Source organism: Terrapene carolina, unplaced genomic scaffold (assembly GCF_002925995.2).
Source record: "Terrapene carolina triunguis isolate 2854851 unplaced genomic scaffold, T_m_triunguis-2.0 Scaffold112, whole genome shotgun sequence".
Classification (NCBI taxonomy): Eukaryota; Metazoa; Chordata; order Testudines; family Emydidae; genus Terrapene; species Terrapene triunguis.
The window spans coordinates 3,878,557-3,898,401 of record NW_020664463.1 but is presented as its reverse complement, the minus strand read 5'-3'; the positions used below and the strand labels follow the sequence as shown (position 1 = coordinate 3,898,401).

At 41.1% G+C, this 19,845-nt stretch overlaps 1 protein-coding gene across 2 annotated transcripts in view; it reads right to left on the bottom strand.

Annotated features, from left to right (window-relative positions):
* The window catches only part of AEBP2 (AE binding protein 2), an 87,408-nt gene that overhangs the window by 18,555 nt on the left and 49,008 nt on the right, over nt 1-19,845 (bottom strand). For both annotated transcript variants that reach the window (XM_024203246.2, XM_024203247.2), the window contains exon 5: nt 7,575-7,699. In XM_024203246.2, coding sequence (XP_024059014.2) covers nt 7,575-7,699 — 125 coding nt within the window. The remainder of the gene's footprint in view (nt 1-7,574; nt 7,700-19,845) is intronic.

Here is a 19,845-nt window from a genome sequence, read left to right as displayed (position 1 = left end):
TATAACTGTGTTTTTTAGGAAATATTTCACCTTTGGCTTCTTTAACAAGAAAATAATTGCATAAAAGAACAGTGTCTGAGACGAATTAGCACTGCAACAAGTTCATACAGCGATGGGCATACAAAGATTATGCTGGTAAGTCATCTTCTACTAAGGGAGGTAGCAATTATTGACAAATTACTATTAATTGTCAAAAACTAGATGCTTCCTATATTTTTGCACAAAAATATGGGAAATTATCCCATCAATGGGAGAGAAAAAGCAGGAAGTAGTAATACTAAGAGATCTAGCATGACCGCAGTCAGGAAATTAAGATGTTTGCAGTGCAATATGGCAGCGACAGTTCACAGACATGTAGATTGCAACACAGCTCTGCCGAACCTAGCATCGTCCCAGGCCTGCTGAGCGATGGCTCAGGAGAGGGCATGAACATGTGCACTGAGGACCATGTCGCGGCTTGACAGATGTCCTGGATCAGGAAGTGTGCCAGGAAGGCCGCCGAAGATGCCTGCGCTCTGGTCGAGTGAGCTCTGACGATCGGCGGTGGACGGACTCCCGCCAACTCAAAGCAGGTGCGAATGCAAGAGGTGATCCAGTTAGAAATCCTCAGCCCTTCATTCTATCAGCTGTAGAGATGAAAAGCTGAGTCAACTTACGGAAAGGCTTTGTCCCATCTAGGTAGAAAGCCAGGGCCCTTCTTAAGTCCAAAGCGTGAAGGTGCCTCTCTTCACCAGTCTCATGGGGTTTGGGGCAGAAGACTGGAAAAAAGATGTCCTAGCTCATGTGGAAAATAGACACCACCTTGGGAAGGAAGACCGGGTGGGGCCAGAGCTGAACCTTGTCCTTGTAGAAGACCGTGTACAGCGGTTCTGAGGTCAGGGCTCGCAGCTCGGCGACTCGCCTCACCGACACCAGGAAAGCTACCTTCCACTATAGGTGAGACAGGGAGCATGAGGCCAAAGGCTCGAAGGGCGGACCCGTGAGCCTGGACAGAACCAAATTGAGATCCTAATGAGGGACTGGGGATCGAACTTGTGGAAAAAGTCTCTCAAGACCTCTGAGGAACCTGACCATCATGTCATGGGAGAACACCGTCTGCCCCTGGATTGGCGGATGAAAGGCGAAAATGGCCAGGAGATGCATCCTGATAGAGGAGTGGGCCAGGCCCTGATTCCTCAAATGAAGCAGGGAGTCTAAGATCGACTGCACTGAAGAATGCGAAGGGGAGATGCCCCATTTGGCCGCCCAGTGGGAGAACCTCATCCACCACTTTGCCAGGTAAATCGGTCTAGTCGAGGGCTTTCTACTCTCAAGGAGGACCTTCTGGACCACTTCCGAACAGGCCCGTTCCTCAGGGTTTAGCCACGCAACATCCAACCTGTGAGGTGGAGGGACGCGAGGTTGGGGTGCAAGAGGTGGCCGTGATCCTGTGACAGCAGGTCCAGTCAGTTCATCAGGGGCCACCGTGGGATCACTGCTAGGCTCGACAGCGTCCCAAACCACTGCTGGCCACACCGGGGCAATCATGATAACCTGAGCTTTGTCTCTCTTGATTTTCGCTAGGACCTTGCTGATGAGCAGAATCGGAGGGAACACGAACGTCAGGCTTCCTGCCACGGCAGGAGGAAGTTGGTCCAATAAAAAGATATTACCTCATCCACCTTGTCTCTCTGAGAAGGAACCACATTGATTTGAAAATTGTTTGACAGTAGATGCTGTCAAAAGATAAATGTTTAGCAAAACTGTATGGTGGTGTGTAGTGAGGAGGTGTGGTCTCCCTCAGAGAGGGACCAGGAAGGACCACAACCCGCCCCTTGGGCTGCAGAGCCCCTTGTACTTCCTCTTTCTGTCCCGCCCCTCAGCTTCATGCCTACCCCACCGGAAGCTGAGGGGCGGGACAGAAAGAGGAAGTACAAAAGGCAAGCCCTGCAGCTCAGTTGGGCTGGAGTTGCCAAGAGAGACAGAGGCTTCTCCCCTGCCTCCAGAGTGGGACGTTGAGGAGGAGCTCCCAGGGCTGCCGCCTGAGGACTGGCCAGAGTTCCCAAGGCTGGCACCTGACAGATGCCAAGGAGCTGCCCCGATGACTGGCCAGAGCTCCCAGGGCTGCCGCCTGAGGACTGGCCAGAGTTACCAAGGCTGGCACCTGACAGATGCCAAGGAGCTGCCCCGCTGACTGGCCAGAGCTCCCAGGGCTGCTGGCCGACCAAGGCATCGACAAGCGGCTCGAGCTACCGCTGATCACCGATCCTAGGGAGATGGAGGACACCTACAGCACGGAGGTACCTACCTCCCCAGCATTTGGAAGTAGCCTGGGGAAAGTAGACGACAGTCTGGTTGGACCTTGGCCTGATACTAGGTGGGCATGTTGCGGGTGGATCCCCACTGACCCAGTGGCAGACCACTCGGCCACCGTTAGGGCCCTGGGCTGGGACTGGTGGAGTAGGGTGTGGGGGGGTCCCCCTGCGACCCCACTCCTGGGGTGGCAGCCTCCCCGCATTAGGCCAGGAGGCCAATGTTTGGTGCTCACCCCTGCCTGAGCCCTGAGACTGCCTTACCACTCTGTCCTGGTTGCAGGCCAGAGCCCCTAAATGCTTGCTGCCCTGCCCCAGGGTCTGGGCTTACAGACTGTGTGACTGTGTCCTCATTGCAGATTGGAGCCCCTAATTGTTGGTGCCATGCCCTGCCTGAGGGCCAGGGTTCATAGACTCGCCATTGCCCTGCCCGGATCAAGCAGACTGAGCTCTAAAGACTGCTAATACCCAGTAATTGACTGCAGTGCTAAGGGCTCAACAGCCTCAGAGAAAGACCAGGAGGGACGGCCACGCAGGCTTACACGAGGTATGTTAGGGAACAAAGCAAAAAGTACACATGGTGCACAGAAACAGAGGCTTGGACTTCTGGACGGAAGCGCCACATAGACAACTCATTCAGAACTTCAGGGGTTGAATTTGAAGGATCAGCAGCTAGCTCCTGGGAAAAGGAAGAAGGTTAGTGAGTTAGCTCCTGTGAGGAGAAGCAGCACTGGTGGGCTTTTATAAGCTTAGGCTGTCTTCAGTGGAGTATGAAGTAGAAAGGTTACTGAATGTTGTTGTTTTGTTAGTATTATGTTTACTCTTGTTAAATAAGTTTTGTGTTTTGTCAAACCCAGGGATTGCAGGTGTAGTCTAACAGTGAGCTTTGAAGAGATCTGCAGGCTCCTCAAAAGAATTAAGAAAAGCAGCCAGCAAGGCTTGATATTTACAGGCAAGTTCCTAAGATTACCTTAGACCTTAGTCCATCCCATGCTTTGCTGCACATTGGGCTACCCGCATTTGCTATCCTTTCCTGTCAACTGCCCTTCTCTCCAAATCTTCCCTAAGAAGATTAGAGGGGCAAAAAGGATGCACTGATGTTGCACAGGTGCTTAATAAGGTGTGCACCGAGGAAGGGGCAGGTCATGATAAAGAGCCTGTTTGTTTATTTTTAAAGTGGAAGGCTTTAAGGAACAGAGGATCAACTCTAGTCAGAATTGCACGTGAACAGAAGTGATCAACGCAAGAAACCAGGACCTCAATAGAGGAAAGAAGTACCCCTCTAGAATTAACAGCAACTTCAAATGAATAGGCTCAAGGTCAAGTTGCTGATTATTTTATAATGGAGAAGTTAATAATGACTAACCATTACAGATTAGTACATAGTTATAGCATGCAATTAGATATATACTTATGAAAGGTATATTTTATGGGTTTTCCAAGACAGAAATTCTAAATCCAATTCACTCTTTAATTTTTTTTTCTTGTAACTTGTATCATTAGCTTCTCTTATCCTTACAGAACATGGATTACTTGGTATCCTAAAAAGAGAACTGAATAACTAGTTTGACAGGGATGACGGATTCTCTAGTCACACTTTAAGAACACTTTTGTCCCCTAAATTTACACACTAAACTGACCAGAACTTTTCCTGAAAGACAGAAACCTCTAAAATTTTGAAAAGTCAAGTTAAAATAGATTACCCAAACAGCTACAGAACCTCATCTATCAGAAATAGTGCTGCACTAGAAGTTAGTAATTCTGACTCTCCCATGGATCTAATTTGGAGAGGACCAGAGTCACAAGTAGTGCTCATTTCATGGTGAAAACCATAAATATATGGACAGTCAGTATGCAAACCAGCCACTGTAATATTAGCAACTAGAATATTATGGCCCCTGTTTGCAAAAGCCACAATATAACTGAAATAGTAGAAGCTAGCTTTGCTGTCACCATACTGCTGTGAAGACTCAAAGGTCCTCTAAAAAAAGCATTATTTTTAAAACTAAATTTATTCCACTCATGTGAAATATTTTATTTTTAAGTGTACAGTTCACCCTGTTGTAAAATAAAACATTTTATTAGGTACGAGATGGTAATTTTAAGTGGGTGAGTTATGTATAGTACTATTTCTTTTAAAAAAGTCATATACTTTTCTTATAAAATACTTACACCGTATACAGGAATCTAGTTGCAGAGGGAAACTGAATTACAGTATATCTACTTTTACAGCACTGATCATCTGATAGTCTTTCTAGTTAGGAATCAGAAAGGTTAATTATAGATAAACGGTAATCTGCTGACCTCTTCTGGAAAGCAGAAAAACCCCACCTTCAAAAACAAAAAAAACCTGGCAACAACTTAACTTCCTGCATTCCATAGCAACTACATTATTGATTTCACATTTTTAAACATATTTGGAATGGTCTCTCATAAGTGGAACCAGCAAGAAACAGAACTCTGAAATAAACCCAGAATAAGATATAGTAATCATTTTTATACTTCTAACTTGCCTGCAGTGAAAATAAAAATACCCCAAGAGATGGGAAAATAGTATATATATGGTGGTGTTCAAAGGAGAAGTTTCACAAAGCTTTAGTTGAAAAGTCTATTGGAAGCCAGAAATCTCTCTTGTGGGAGAAGTGGGTCAGCCTTCAAACATTCCAAAAGAAAGTAATCCTATCAATTTCAAAGCTAATCATAAATAGAAAAAGTATCATCTTGAGAAAGCAACATCGGAGGCAGACAAACTACAAATTGCAAGTTTGAACGGAGATTAGAATCTGTCACTGGCAGCTAAATAGAATGTGATGTCTCATGTTTTCTACTTAGCTCAATTATGAAGACACTCCAAAAGCCAACAACAAAGATTACAGTAAATCAACCAATTCTGAGTTTAGACAAGAAAAAAAATAGGAAGAATGTAAACATGCAGGCATCTAGTCAAAGTAAGCAGCAATTACCATAGCCAAATATCCTAGTCAGATAAGAAGATAAAACTTTATCTATCACAAAAATCTTGCTCAAAGAATTCAATTTTGATAAAGTTATATCACCAAGAATCTAACATTTGAAATAATCTGTATGAGTTAAAACAGTGATATTCAAAGCAAACCATCTCATATTTGACAAGAATTTATTATATACTACACAAAAACTTTAGTATGTAGTCTTATTAATGAAACAGTACCCCAACTGTCTAAATTACCCTGCTTGTAGAGGAATAGGCTCAAAAATGTACAAAAGGTGTGCCTTCGGTAAGGGGTGAGACATCAAATCTATAATTACTATTCCCAGATTTTTCACCCTAGAAAAGACTTCTAATTTTCTCTCAATGCAGAGACATCCATCATATACAATACTGCATCGTGCTGACTCCATTTTGTTCCAATTAGTTTCCAGGAACCAAGTCCACTTTCTTTTGGATTTTTTCTTCCTTTGGTGTAAAAGGCTCTCACAGATTACAATTCCCATTCCCACCCCTATTTGAAGATGTCCTATATATGTGGGCTGTAGCTGTAGCACTGTTTGCCAAACTGCATGTGACAAATTTGAAATTTGGTGTTGATGAGAGCTAGGCTAATATCTAGGGGTATTTAAATTGACTATGACCCAAGTACCTAAGTGACTAATGGCCTTGAGATCTAGTCAGTGCCCCATCTACCCACCATCTCATGAGTGGTGGACATGAGGAAGAGAAGGAAGCCCCCGCCTCCAAAAAGTCAGTTTGTACCGACAGGGGGGGATGGAGGACAAGGGGAAAGAGTCCACAAAACTGCATTTAGGGCCAACTTTTAGAGCACAATCTTTGACCTGGTCACACTTCCCTACTCATGTTGCCAGAGCTGGGCTTCCACACTTGCTGAGAGTCTGGCCAGATAGCCTTTTTGGGGATAAGGAAAGAATTTTCCCCTCCAACTAAGACAGACGAATTATAGGAATTTTCACTTTCCTCGCAGCATCCTGGAGGCGTGTTTAATTAGAAAAACATGACAGGATAACAATTAAAATATGGTAATAGCAATAAATGGAGCATCCGTGTTCGCTACTTACAGCTCATGTCCACTGTGGGTAAAAGGACGCATGAGTTCACCAGCTGAAGTAAAACTCCAGCACAGGACACGTAAGTCAATAGGCCTGTATCCTGTGGTGCATGGGATGGGATTGAAGTCTTAAACTTAATGCACCCTTCCCATGGGTTGGATACAACAGTTGGGCTGAGTCCTGTTCTTGGGTATGGAGGGTTAGGCCAAGGATAGCCCTCCTTCCTTTCTAGTAGTTGTATGCCTTAAAAATCAGTTAACCCTCCACTGAACCCAATTAAATGCTGGTAGTTCAGCGGACCACAATTCCCTTCCCTCCCAACAGTTTTGATAAAGTTAGTGAATTAGTGGCCTGTTGCTTAAAATTCATCACTATGGTTGTGTCTTCATTCTCTTGCATAGCCAAATCACCTGACCTAGGAAGGAAAATTGGGATGCGAAACTTTTTGAAATTCCTATATTTCATCACTGATGGAACACTATCACACAATTTTTTTTAAGTGAACCATGCTGATCTCTGCATCAGTGTATAATAATATCAGTCCTGTCCACCTACATATTCTTAGTAGGCAATCTAAAATACAATACTAAAAATATTACACGTAAAAGGGACTGAAATGGAGTTCATCAGCTGCTACTTGCCTAGTATTTTGGTGGTATGCTGATGGGAACTGGACAACAGTCAATTTTGATTAAGATACTTATCTTGGTCATAAACTTTTATAATGGAAAAAAGACCTTGATGTAGATCATGGTTGGACGTCCCCCATCAGTCCACCAATAGGACCATACATAAACAAGCATACGTACTTTATAGGACTTTGTTAATCTCTCTTGATAAGTATATTTTCAACTATTCTCATTCTAGTATCCTTTTTTGAATTTTTTTTTTAATAGTAAGCCCTAAAAATTCCACATTATGATACTAACATGAACTCATACTACAAAGCCAATGAAATGAGTTTTGATTGAGAAGATGCCTTGAAACTAAATTGTTCATCACTACATATCTACTGTTAAGATATCGCCCAAACCTAGGGCACAAAACTGGGATTACTGGAAATAACTGCCAACATACCTTAAAAATTAAATTCCTTGATTTCCTTGTTTTTAATAATAAGCGAAAATTCCCTATTAATATTTTTGCACGTGGAACATCAACAACAAGATTTTCACTGTAGCCATTACATTTTCAGATACACAAATGCAAATATGAAGGAGGAAACAACATAATACTTACAGTACTATGAAATACAACACTATGGCCTTTTCCTAAACTTTCTATATGAGCTGAGAGGTTGAAGCAGATGGCTCGATGTCGTATGGCATCCAGTGTTTGTGCATCAAAGAAGTCATGTGGTCTTGCTGGAAAAAAAAATCCTTACTGTTAAACTCCAAGACGTCGCAAGCATTCAAATACCTGCAAGTACTTTATATTTACACCAAAAGGCTGTGAAGTGTAATTAACAAGTCAGTTATTTATACTGGTAGTGAGCATCGTATCTTGTCAATATGATCTAAAGATTAATTTGGCCAAAAAAAAAAAAAAAGGGGAGGAGGGGGAGACTGACTCATAAAACTGGCTCTCACCTGCCTGTCTTTCAAGTTTGCTCAGAAACATTTATTTTTAAAGCTTTCACTTTAAAGTCCCAGCACAGCATCAATATGTGCACTAAACCTCACTGTAAATCCTTTTGCTTTTACACTGCTGGAGTACATACTATTCTTTTTTAACCTTCAGTATTAAGAATAAGGATTTCAGGATGGATTTACTGAAAAATGCAGCTTCCCCAGAAGTACTGCACTCTTCTTAAAAAAAAAAAAAAAAAAAAATGTAGTTCTACTGCTCAAACTCAAAACAGATCAACTCCTTTTTAACAACTGGGAATCCAAATGTATGGCAAAAGAAATATTGGAATGCTTCCCAGCACTGCAATGAATATATTTGCAAACCTAATTCTCCAAACCACCCTGAAGTGCTGTCCAACTAGTTTCACTACTGCTGCTATTACTTAATTCAAAGTAGTATTTAAAAAGGGAACTCCTCATACTTATAACATACTAAAATAGCAATGGTAGACAAACTGCATGATACTCCAGCAGACCCAGGGAAATCCAGGAAGTGGAATCTCACTAGAGGCCTAACTAAATTACAACTAAAGTTTATCCACTGTTACTCCAATTGTTTCAAAGACAGACTGACTACGCTAGTCTATATGGAGTGTTGTTTCAGTCAATCTTTTTTAGTGCTGCAGAGGAACATACATCAAGTTTAAACAGCACTTCAACTATACTGACAGGGTAAGAAAATCAATAAATGACAAGAAATTCTGACTCCCAAACCAGAGGGTTTATCTGTGGATCATTATGTCTAAAAGTTGACTGAGGGTATATATTTTTAAAAAATCCACGTATTTATCACATGCTTTTAAATCAAAGCACAAAGGACTAAGGCAAAATTAATATTGGTGTACTGGCTATCAACTACGTTTTTGTTTTTTTTAAAGCCAGTTTTAAACTCTAGTACTATCCTACCCTCTATGAATACATTGTGCAGTACTTCATTTTCTATTGTTTGATAATAAACAAATTGTTGATATTAAAACAAAAATGAACACTTGCCAATTGTGCTCCAACCATTCCATCAGACCTTAAGTTTTAACTTACAGTTTTAGGTGAAGTGGTATTAACATCCTTCTGGTACTGTACAGTCATTGGTTGGGTGAGCTGAAGGTTGGTGAACCAACAGAACTGATTTGTCTCAGGTGTTAAAGACATTTGTTTGTTTTTTGGCTAAAGGTGGACCTTACTGGCAAACACTTCAAGAACTATGAGTAAGAGGCTGCTATAGTAAATGATTTGGGGCGGTTTAAAGGAAATTTGTCAGATCTAAGCTATTTTTAAGAAAAGCAGAAAATTGCATCTAGTTAAAAGGTATTTGCAATTAAAAATACATATTCTCATCTTACTCTGTTAAAAATACTTTAGGCTTTACCTAGCATACATGAATATCATATTAAAGTACATAATGTTAAGTTTTGCTGTACTAGTGACAATTTAAAATAATCCTTTAATTTCATGTGACAAATTTTAACAGTTTAACCCTGCATTTAATCTCTACTGAAAGATAAAGTAAAGGTTAACTCATAAGAAAAGCAAATATTATATCATGGGCTATATCACCATACAAACTGAAAATTATTTAAGTTTTTAAACAACTTCTACTCTTTTCCCCCCCTCAAAAAAAAAAAAGATTAGTTATCAAATATTTAAGAACAATTCTCAAAATTCTACTGGAAAAAACTATTTTCTACACTCTTAGGACCAATTACTGCTTAGACGTTGGTTTTCACATAATGTGCCTTATTCTCTCAGAAATCAATACTGCAAATTAGGCAATCATCTCAGTTGTAAATGCTCTCCTGCTGAAATCAGAGAACCTAAAATTGTAGGCCAGGTCACAAGAGGCTACTGAAGCTACCATTTTTTATACGGAGACTGTATTCTGTCGAAGCTGTAATGGCTGCAAAATGTACCTTTGTTTTAACACAAAGCCATGGCCTTGTACACCAAATAGCCTTAATACTAATTTTCCTTGTTCATAATACAACCATAAAGACATTTTTGTACAAATAAAACATGTACAGTAATACTCTAAGGCAAGTGTGGTATTTGTATTAGCACTATGAAAGCCTGATTTGGCATAATACTTGAAGCTTCCACAACTGCAGGGATTCTCAACCTTTTTCCACCCATAACCTCAAACCACCAGCTTCTTTCTTCTCTGATCCAATATCTTGGATCCGTTACTCAAATGATCCAAATGCTGTCATATATAGTTTTTTAAAGTTCATTGTGTCATATGACGCTACTATCCAAATAGATATAAGCAATAATTCCATCACACTGAAAAAGTTATAATTCAGTACTTGACAAATCCACTCACCAGTGGTGAGTAAGACTTTCTGTGGTGAATGGGGTGGCTTAACAGTCTCTACGGAATCTAAGCTTTCATTCTTAAAAAGTTAAATTTTGAGCTTTTGAGTTACAAAGACACCTTTTCCAACTGTGACTCAAACATAAACCAATGCAGTGCCCTTCCTGAATCTGGAAGTAGCATGAAACAAGGTTTGTAAGCTACACTTGAAGCCTAAATCCTGGTCCCAGTGCATAGCCTGAGCAACCACGTTCTGTTTTAGGAATTTCCTCCAAGGCCTGGGCAGGACCCTCTGCTCCCATAAAGCATCTCTATAGCAATGGGACCAGTCCATAGCAGCTACAGGATAACACAAATTCTAATGGTATATCCGATGTTTCTAAATCTTTTCTACTTCATATTAAAATGTTTTGTACATCTCCGAGGCTAGGTTTCTCAGAATCAGTTAGCCACTCAGCGTCCAAGCCACAAGATGCAGAGATGCCAGGTCTGAATGAAGACTCTTCCAACTGTCCTGGGAAATCATGTTCATAGACACTGACAACGTTTCTGAAGGATGTCTGGAAAGTTTCAACCAGTCTGTGTATCAGTATTGTCTGGGCCTTGCTGGTGCTAATAAAATCAGTAGTGCATAGAGCTGGTCGGGAATATTTTGACAAAGCATTTTTTCCACTGGAAAATGTGGATTTGTCAAAACAAATTATTTGCAGGAAAAGGTTGATTTCAACTATTTTTTCTACATTTTTTTCCCCCAATCTGAAGCTGCCAAAATGTTTTGTTGCAACATTTTTAAATCATTTTCTAAAGAAAAAATTTCAAGAAGTCATTTTAAGCAGATTCAAAATTTACGCTAATTACAAATGGTGAAAAATCAAGAAAACATTTTGATTAACCCAAACCATTTTTCTATTTTATTTATTTTTGGTTCACAAAAACTTTTGACATTGACTTTTTGTCCTGTTTCAGGATGGGAATTTATTTTTTTAAAATCTCAAATATCATCATGGGAGGGGAAAACTGTTTCCTGTCCAACTCTATTACCAAGACACTCATTTGATTTTTCTCAAAAGCCTTGTTAAATAAATAAATAAATGAATGAAGGTGGGTGTGCATATATCACTCCCCAGTCCATGGTATGAAAAAGGTTTCTGGTTGGAATCCTGGGTTCTGACCCACTCAAACAGTAGGTTTGACGCAGTGTTATTTTCTGTGGCCAACAAGTCTATGTCTGGCTTATCCTAGCACTGGAATACTCTTCGAATGAGGGAATCCTTAACTGATCATGAGTGTTTGTAAGAAAAATACCTGCTCAGGCCATCTGCCAACGTATTCTGTAATCCCGGCAGACAGCAACGATTATAACTTGGTGTTCAGTGTACCAGTTCCACAGCCAAGCAGCTCCTCACTGTCTGTTTACATAAACCACTGTCGTGGTACTGACTATCATGAACTCTCTTGCCTTGAAAGAAAGGAAAAAGTATCATATGTGCCAAGCTGATCACTCTGAGTTCTAATATGTGGGATGTACAAGTGAATCTGTGCACATGACCACAGATCCTGTGATGGAAAAGATGAGCTCCCCATCACACACTAGAAGCATCTACTACTATCATCTTTGGGGGCAGAAGTGGAGAAAATGGAATGCCCTTGCAAACTTGATCTAGGTTCTTCCACCAATTTAAATATAATAGCATTTCTTGTGGAATCTCAACTGCCACATCTCCATGATGTCTGCTTGGGTGATAAGTGGACTTGAACTAAACTTGCAAACAACAAAGGTGATGTGTGGGATACTGAGTCACAAATGAACACAATGCCATGTGGCCTAACATTCTTAGACCAGCCCTTACAGTCATCTGTTCATTTGTCTGTAACTGATTTATGAAGTCTGACTGACATCAAACCTGTTTTGGGTTAAGTATGCTCTCACTGCTGTTGGGTCTAGAAAAGCTCCTACAAATTCTGTTTTTTTGAGTTGGCACGAACGAGGATTTATCTTTGTTGATCTTGAACCCAGAGCAGTGATAAGCTTAAGAATGTGATGTATAGTGTCTGTGGCTTGCTGAGGAGATTTTCCTGAATTGGACAGTAGTCATGAATAAAACTATAATACCTTGACTCTTTAAATGTGCTGTTCCTGTGACAGACGAAGACTCTTGGGGCTATTGATAGACAAAGGCAGTTCTCTGTAGTAGTAGTGTGATGTTGCAACTACAAATCTTAAGTATTTCTTGTGAGCTGGATAGATCAATATATGAAAATGTTGCCTGGAAATCAAGAGCTGCAGTACAATCCTGAGAATCTAACATAGGGATAACTGAGGCCAGAGTGGCCACACTGAAGCTGAACCAACAAATGAAGGTATTGAGCTCTCTCAAATGCCACCACCCTACTCTCTTTCTTAGGGAATAAATTAATGGGAATAAAAACCCTTCCCTCTAAACAGAAGATGAACTCCTTCTATTGTTCCCAGTGTAAGAAGGGGTTTCACCTCTTGATTCAACAATCTCTGATGAGAAGCGTCCCTGGAAAGGGAGAGGGAAGATTGGTGGGTTTTAGAACTGCTTGAAACTGAGTTGAGTAACCTTTTTCAATTACAATTTCTAGGACTCACTGGATTGTGGTAACATTGTTCCAAGCTTCCTGAAAATAAAATCAACTGCTTTTGAACTGGAAATAGGGATGTTTTAAGGTATATCTACATTCCACACCCCTTTTGGCGACATGTACAATACATACACTACACGCTTCCTTAACAAGGATATAAATAGCAGTATTGACAGTAAAGCACTGCTTAGGCGAGTAGAGTTACAGATATGCCTGAAACCTGTACTCTTTACTCACCCAAACAGTATCTCATCCCGCCCCCATCTACGCTGCTGTTTTCAGCAGCGTTAATGTCCTGCTGTCAGAGCCTTTCCCCATTGGAGGGAGCTGCCAGAGCCTTTCCCCACCACAGTGAAAGACTCCAGCAGCAGGGAAAGGCTCTGGCAGGAGGGAAGGCAGCAGAGAAAGGTTCTGGCAGATACCCACTGCTGAACCTTTCCGAGCTGCATCCGCTCAGTCACCACTTTTCATTGACATGTGTAGCTGCACACTGCAGTGTGGATGCAACCTGCTTTTCTGCGAACTACACATACACTACACGCCGCCACAAGTGACGTGCAGTGTAAACAAACTTCAGATGAAGTTCCCAACAGCTCTGGATGGAAAACTGTTTTTAAGCTGGCATGTGACTCAATGAAGTCACAGTAGCAGCAGAGGAGGGTCTTCTCCTATGAAACTTTTATTTCCTTCCGGGCAGTTCAGTGGTATGACTGACAGGAGGAAGCAGGAGCTTGTCTTGAATAAGGTTTGTACCTAAACTGCTTCCTCCTAGGCAGAAAGCTGTAAATGCCCAGGATCTGAGCACAGCCCTAAAATCATTTAGTGAAAGTAGACCATTATCAGTTTGGGTGCTGCAATTTAATTTCCATCAAAAAGAAAATCTATTGCATTCTGAACTTCTCTGAGAATCCCAGAAGATTATAGCCATGGCATGCCTCATAGGAATAGCTATTGCCACTGACTTAGCTGCAGTATCTGAAGCATTGATTGCTGCTTATAAAGAGGTGCACGCAATGAGCTGTCCTGAAGTTAGGTATTTTCATCCTTTTTTTGGAGTCTTGTGGTGGTACCTTATCAAGGAAGTCAGACACTTTGTGCACACTTTCATACTAATTATCAGGCTCTCCTTTCTAAGACTAGCACATTAATAACTTTTTCTGCCAAAGAGAGATGTGTTTCAGCTCCTTCTCTTTCGGTGTAGATTTTGAATGCTGCTGTCTTATCTTTTCCTGAGCTGCAGCAACCATCCGTGACCCAGGTGTTGGGTGCACGCAGAAATACTAAGTCTGAAGAATGGACTTCGTATATTGCATCGGCTTTTTTAAAAGATGGTGGAATAGAGGTTGACGTATGATGACCTTCATTCACAGGAACAGCCAAGCTTCAGGCAAAGAGGAGTGCAATATGTCCAAAAATGTTGTGTGCCTTTTCTTGCACAACCTCTGTTGGTATTTCCAGCACCTCTGCCACTCTACAAAGAAGATTTAGAAAAAAAATCTTATACACAACAGGGGCAGAAGTATAAGATATGTCAGCTTCACTTGGTGATGAAGATATGCCTACAGGAGCAACTTTAGTAGAATAATGCTGCTTCTCTTCATAAATATGTGAATTCTTAAGTTCTATATAGGAGAGTTGGGAGGTGGTTGCTGTTGTACCTGGATTTCTGTCAAGAGGGATCTGGATTTGGATTGAAAAGAGGAAAAGGGCTTCCTGATATGACACATGCTCAAGGTGCCCAGTATGGCCGGGAGTGAGAACCATACGGGTAATAAGTGGGTAGCCAAAGTGAGGGATACCAAGAAGTGGGTCTCTCCCTACATTCCATATGCCTACTATGACTCCTAGCTCTGGAATCCCCATCTGAAAAGTAGGAGTCATAAGATTATTGCCTCGGTGAGTATGTGATGACTCCCCACCATGATGTTCCGAGAGAGAAGCGGTACAAGTCCTCCACATGTAGTAGAGGAACAGAGCTAGCAGAAGTCTGTGGGCCTAAGGAAAGGAGATTCTTTACTAGCGCCAAAGACGGCCCTGGTACCACAGCAGTTGGTATTGTGGCAGGTATTTTCACTGTAGAAGACAATAAAGGTGACTCTGGCAGTGCTGATACAGTTAAATCCCCCATTACATAAGCTGTGATACTAACAATAACAAATTAGAAGTTGTCAGCACCACAGTACATGGTGGTACTACAGACTCCATACTGAAGGTAGCTAGAGATGGACTCTTAAATGGTACCAGAGCACAGATATTGAGATTTCTATGGGTGCCCAAGGGACCTTGGTCAGGCCTCAAGTAACCCTCATCTGAAAGGAAACATGAGATTTTCCCCCCTTTCTTTTGCTAGGTCCCTGGGACAACTTCTGTGCTTCTTAGGGGAGTGGTGCTGTGTCCTACCCTTTTCAACTCCTGAGGAAGACGTGACTGCTGGAACAGCCTAGGAATGCTTCAGTGAAGAAGCAGGAGCCTCGAAACTTGAAGAGCCAGTGCCTACTGAGGTACTTTCAGAAGAGGACTGCTTGGAGCCAGAAGATTCTTGTCTGCCCTTATCCAAGGAAGGTCTCATTTATTTATATAAAAGAATCATGTTCAAGCACTCTGTGATGGTCTGTACCCCTGTATTCACCACTTCCACACTATTATAATAATCTTGGTACAAAGTATGCCTTGGGAGGTCTTATTTGAAAACCCATAACTCGCTGGTCAATGCTGTCCTGGCAAAATGTGTGTGAGATTCCGCTGTATGGTGTTACTGAAACATATTCAAATTCTGGGAGTGGCCAAACTACTTTCTCAGAGACAATGGGCAAACTGACACCTCAGTCAGGTGTAAACAAGGCCAAATAGGCCATCACCTGCTTACATGGCCATTCATTGTCAGGAAAAGGGATATGGATGAAAGTCTACATCTTAGCAAAGAAACAGCATAGAGTTCCTGACAATGAGGACTGCCTGGCACACTGCTCCCCGCTGGAGAAGCCTCTCACAGGAGGGAGAGGACTATAAAAGGAAAGATTCCTCCCTTTTTCTCTGCCCACAGCATTCACAACACTTGAAGAACAAAGAAAACAACACTGGACTGGAGAAAGTATCTTGACTGAAAGAAGTTCAAGCAGTAGGACTGCTGAAACAAGTGGTGAGAGACTTTGCTTTGAATTTACTCTAGTTGGTCACTTATTTTTCTTGTAAACAATTCTGACTTTCATGCCTCACTACTTGTATTCATTTAAAATCTCTCTCTGTAGTTAATAAACTTGTTTTATTGTTTTATCTTTATCAGTGTGTTTGAATTGAAGTGTTTGGGAAACTCCATTTGGGATAACAGGATTTGTGAATATCATTTCCTATTAATAAAATGATGGACTTCATATGAGCCTGTATTGTCCAGGAGAAAGCTGGGCAGTACAAGATACATATTTCAGGTGAAAGTCTGGGATTGGTAGCATGCTGTTGTCACCCTGCAGTGTGGTTCAAGAGTGGCTGGCTGCAGAACTCATACAACGTGGCTGGGAGTGACTTACATGCTGGAGGCTGTGTGAGAGCAGACCAGGAGTGGTAGCTACAGCACAAAGCAGTGTAAAGGGCACCCCAGGAAAGAGGACTGAGGTGACACAGCTGTTCATCAGCATAGATTGTACCCTGGGTATGTCACACATGCACCCCAGGCTATTAGGGTTCGTCTGGAGAACAAGTGAAAAACAAAGCATTTCTCAGTGATATGTCCCTCACAAAGAAAAAAATAATAATGTCAATCACTGAGTAGTATAGCTGTGCCACACAAACAGCAATATTTAAAACCAGGAGATTTTTGGTCAGCTATGAAGTTGACCACCTGGGTACTGGTAAACAAATAGCTAGAAATAGTTAACTCAAACTAAAACCTAATAAAAATACTATCCTAACTACTAAAGTATTATTAGGGGCTTGTCTAATATTAGTGGGGTAATGCACTATGGAGGTCTGATTTCTAAAGTGCATTAATGTGTTGCACATTAGTTGGTCCACGTAGTCCCTGCTGATGAGCACTAAAGATTTATTTGTGTGCTTTAGGACTTGTCTACACTTGAAACACTACAGTGTAAACACTACCTACACCAGTGGGAAGGGTTCTCCCATCAGCACAGATAATTCACCTCCCCAAGAGATGGTAGCTAGATTGATTGAATAATTCTTGTCACTATAGTGCTGTCTACACCAAGGGTTAGGTCATCTTACCTACGCCACTCAGAAGTATGGATTTTTCACTTCCCTGAACCATGGGACTAGGTCAAAATTAACTTTTTAGTGTAGACCAGGCCTGTTTCAAATTACTGTTTCAAACAGCACTATATTAAGGCATGTCAGCAGGGACTACATGGAACAATTAATGCACAATATGTTAGTGCGGTTTAGAAATCACACCCTTGTAGAATTCATTACACCACTGTGTAGACAAGCCCTAAGAAGGTAACTATATACAAAAATTCCGGTTTAAGGACCACAAGTGCAAGAGACAGGGAAACTGCTCTCTCAGTCACAGGTGATAAGAAGGAACTGAGGGATGGCTGGCCCTGCTCCACCCTTTATACCTTTGGAAGGGGTGGGGGCTCTCCCTGGTATAGGCATGGTCCCAACAGGCACTGCTGGCCCAAATATTCCAATTGAATGCATGGGGTGTAGGCACACCACGAGCAGAATACATATAGACAAGCAACTGAAGAAGCTTAGATTCTGTAGCAAATATGAAGACACACTTTAGGGTCATGGTACAAAGTTGAGAATCACTTTCAATAAGTTTGGATGGATGCCTCCAAATGTATTAGGAACAGAGAATCTATCTGAGGCTATACAGAACAGAATTCAGTAGCAGAGATATTATGACTATGAGCATGAGTGTCAATTTTGATAGCACTTATAGTAACAAGGTCAGCAAGTCGCCATCTGACTGCTTATGTAATCAGCTAGGAAGGTGTCTACAGCAGGAGAAAAAGAAAAAAAATCACATTGTCAAAAAATACTAGATTCAACTTCACACAATATCTAATCTTTCATTACCAATTATTTTTAAACCCATATACGCCTATAACAAGCAACTGAAAAAATATACACAGTGTTTATGAACAGGAAGACAAAATACAAACTAGTTTAAGACCAGCAAAATATCAACATGAAGAATAAACTGTTCATATTCCAGTAAATTAAGTAAGATCTTGCTTTTGTCACCTAAACATCCATGGCAAACTATTTTGTGTTAATACGCTCCTCTGAGAACCTCGGGTTTGAGCAGAGAATCTGCTCTCTTTACTTTGACTTTTATTTATATATAAAAAAACCGAGGATATTTTCAGTGTAATCATGTATAAACAATCAATAGCTAGTATTTTCGTTAGACACTTTTACTTCTAAATAACAAAAAATAATTGCCTGAGTTATAAACTGTAACCAGGTGCACAGAATTCCCTCTTCAAAGGGAGGAGGGAGTACTTTCTTCAGTTAATGAAAAAGGAAGTTGGAAGGTTGGTGGGGAGGTGACAAACTTTAGGAATTTATTTTTTCTGAATGATTTTAGCAAATGGTATGTTATGGTATTTCAGAATTTGTTTGATCAATAACTTATTCTAACCTGAGCTGCTCTGTACCTCTGAAAGTCAGGCCACTCACCCAAGTACTTAAATACAGATCTGGGCTATGTCTATATCATGGGCACTACAGCAGCATGACAACACTGCTGCAACTGTGCCACAGTAGCACCATAGCGTAGACTCTTTCTCCAGCGATTAAAGGGGTTTTTCCTTTGATGTAGGAAACGAAGCAGCTGTAGCTAGTTCGATGAAAGAATTCTTCCGCCCACCTACCACATCTACACTGGGGGTTAGATCAGCTTAACTACAGAACTCAGAGGTGTGAAAAATCTAAACCCCGGACTGCGATAGCTATGTCGACCTAATTTTTAAGCGAGACCAGACCTTAGATCAGCGATACTCAGACTGAGGCTCGGGAGTCGCAGATGGCTCTTTAATGTGTCTCCTGTGGCTCTTTGCAGCACATATTAAAACACTGATTTAATTATTAACCAATCTAAGTTATTAACCAATCAGGATTCTTTTACTATGTTATTAACCAACTGCAGAATGCCTGGTCAGTCACTTGCCTTTCTGTTTCTTCAAATGTAGTGTACCTAAAGTTAGGCATCTAAAGCAGTGATACTCAGACCTCAGTGGTTCAGGAGCCAAATTTTACTACATATAAAAATAGTAAATGAAACAATGAATTCACACTACTGTGGCTCTTTTGGGTAATGCTGAGCACTAATTTGACTCCTAAACCACTGAGGTTTGAGAATCACTGCCTTAGATGCCTAACTTTAGGCCCACTACTTTTGAAGAAACAAAGACAAACAGAATTAGGAGACCGTTAAGGAGTCTGATTTCAGAGCCTAACAAGATTTGCAACCCATGGAGAAAGTTTTAAGACAAGCTACCTATACGTAGCATTTTGTGAAAGTGTTATCAGCTTTGAATAAACGTTTTAGTCACATGGCCTTGGGAAAAGTACATGACAGGAGTCTATCCTCAACTCAGTTAGATGGGAATTTTGCCTTAAGGTAAAGTCATTCAGACAGCTTTGTTGCATGGGGTAAGAAAACTGCAAGTGCTTCTGGCAACTGTCAGTTCTCTTTCTATACAGAACTTACTTTTGGAAGTAAAGTGAAGCAAATTACAATGTAATAAGAGACAGTTGGAGCTGTGAATATTATTTGCTTTAAAAGAAAAAATTACTCATGAAGCCACATGTATAGAGATTAAAGAGCTACAGGATGTCAGCATGCTGAAGAGAACTCCAACAGAACAATACCTTACGTGAAGTCCTGTAAGAAAGAATTTCTCAAGCAATGTCAAGAGGAAAAAAAAGGTAAATTAGTTGTTCTACACATTGTCTATGAAACGTTAGACAAAATGGCATATTAACAAATTATCCAAGCAAC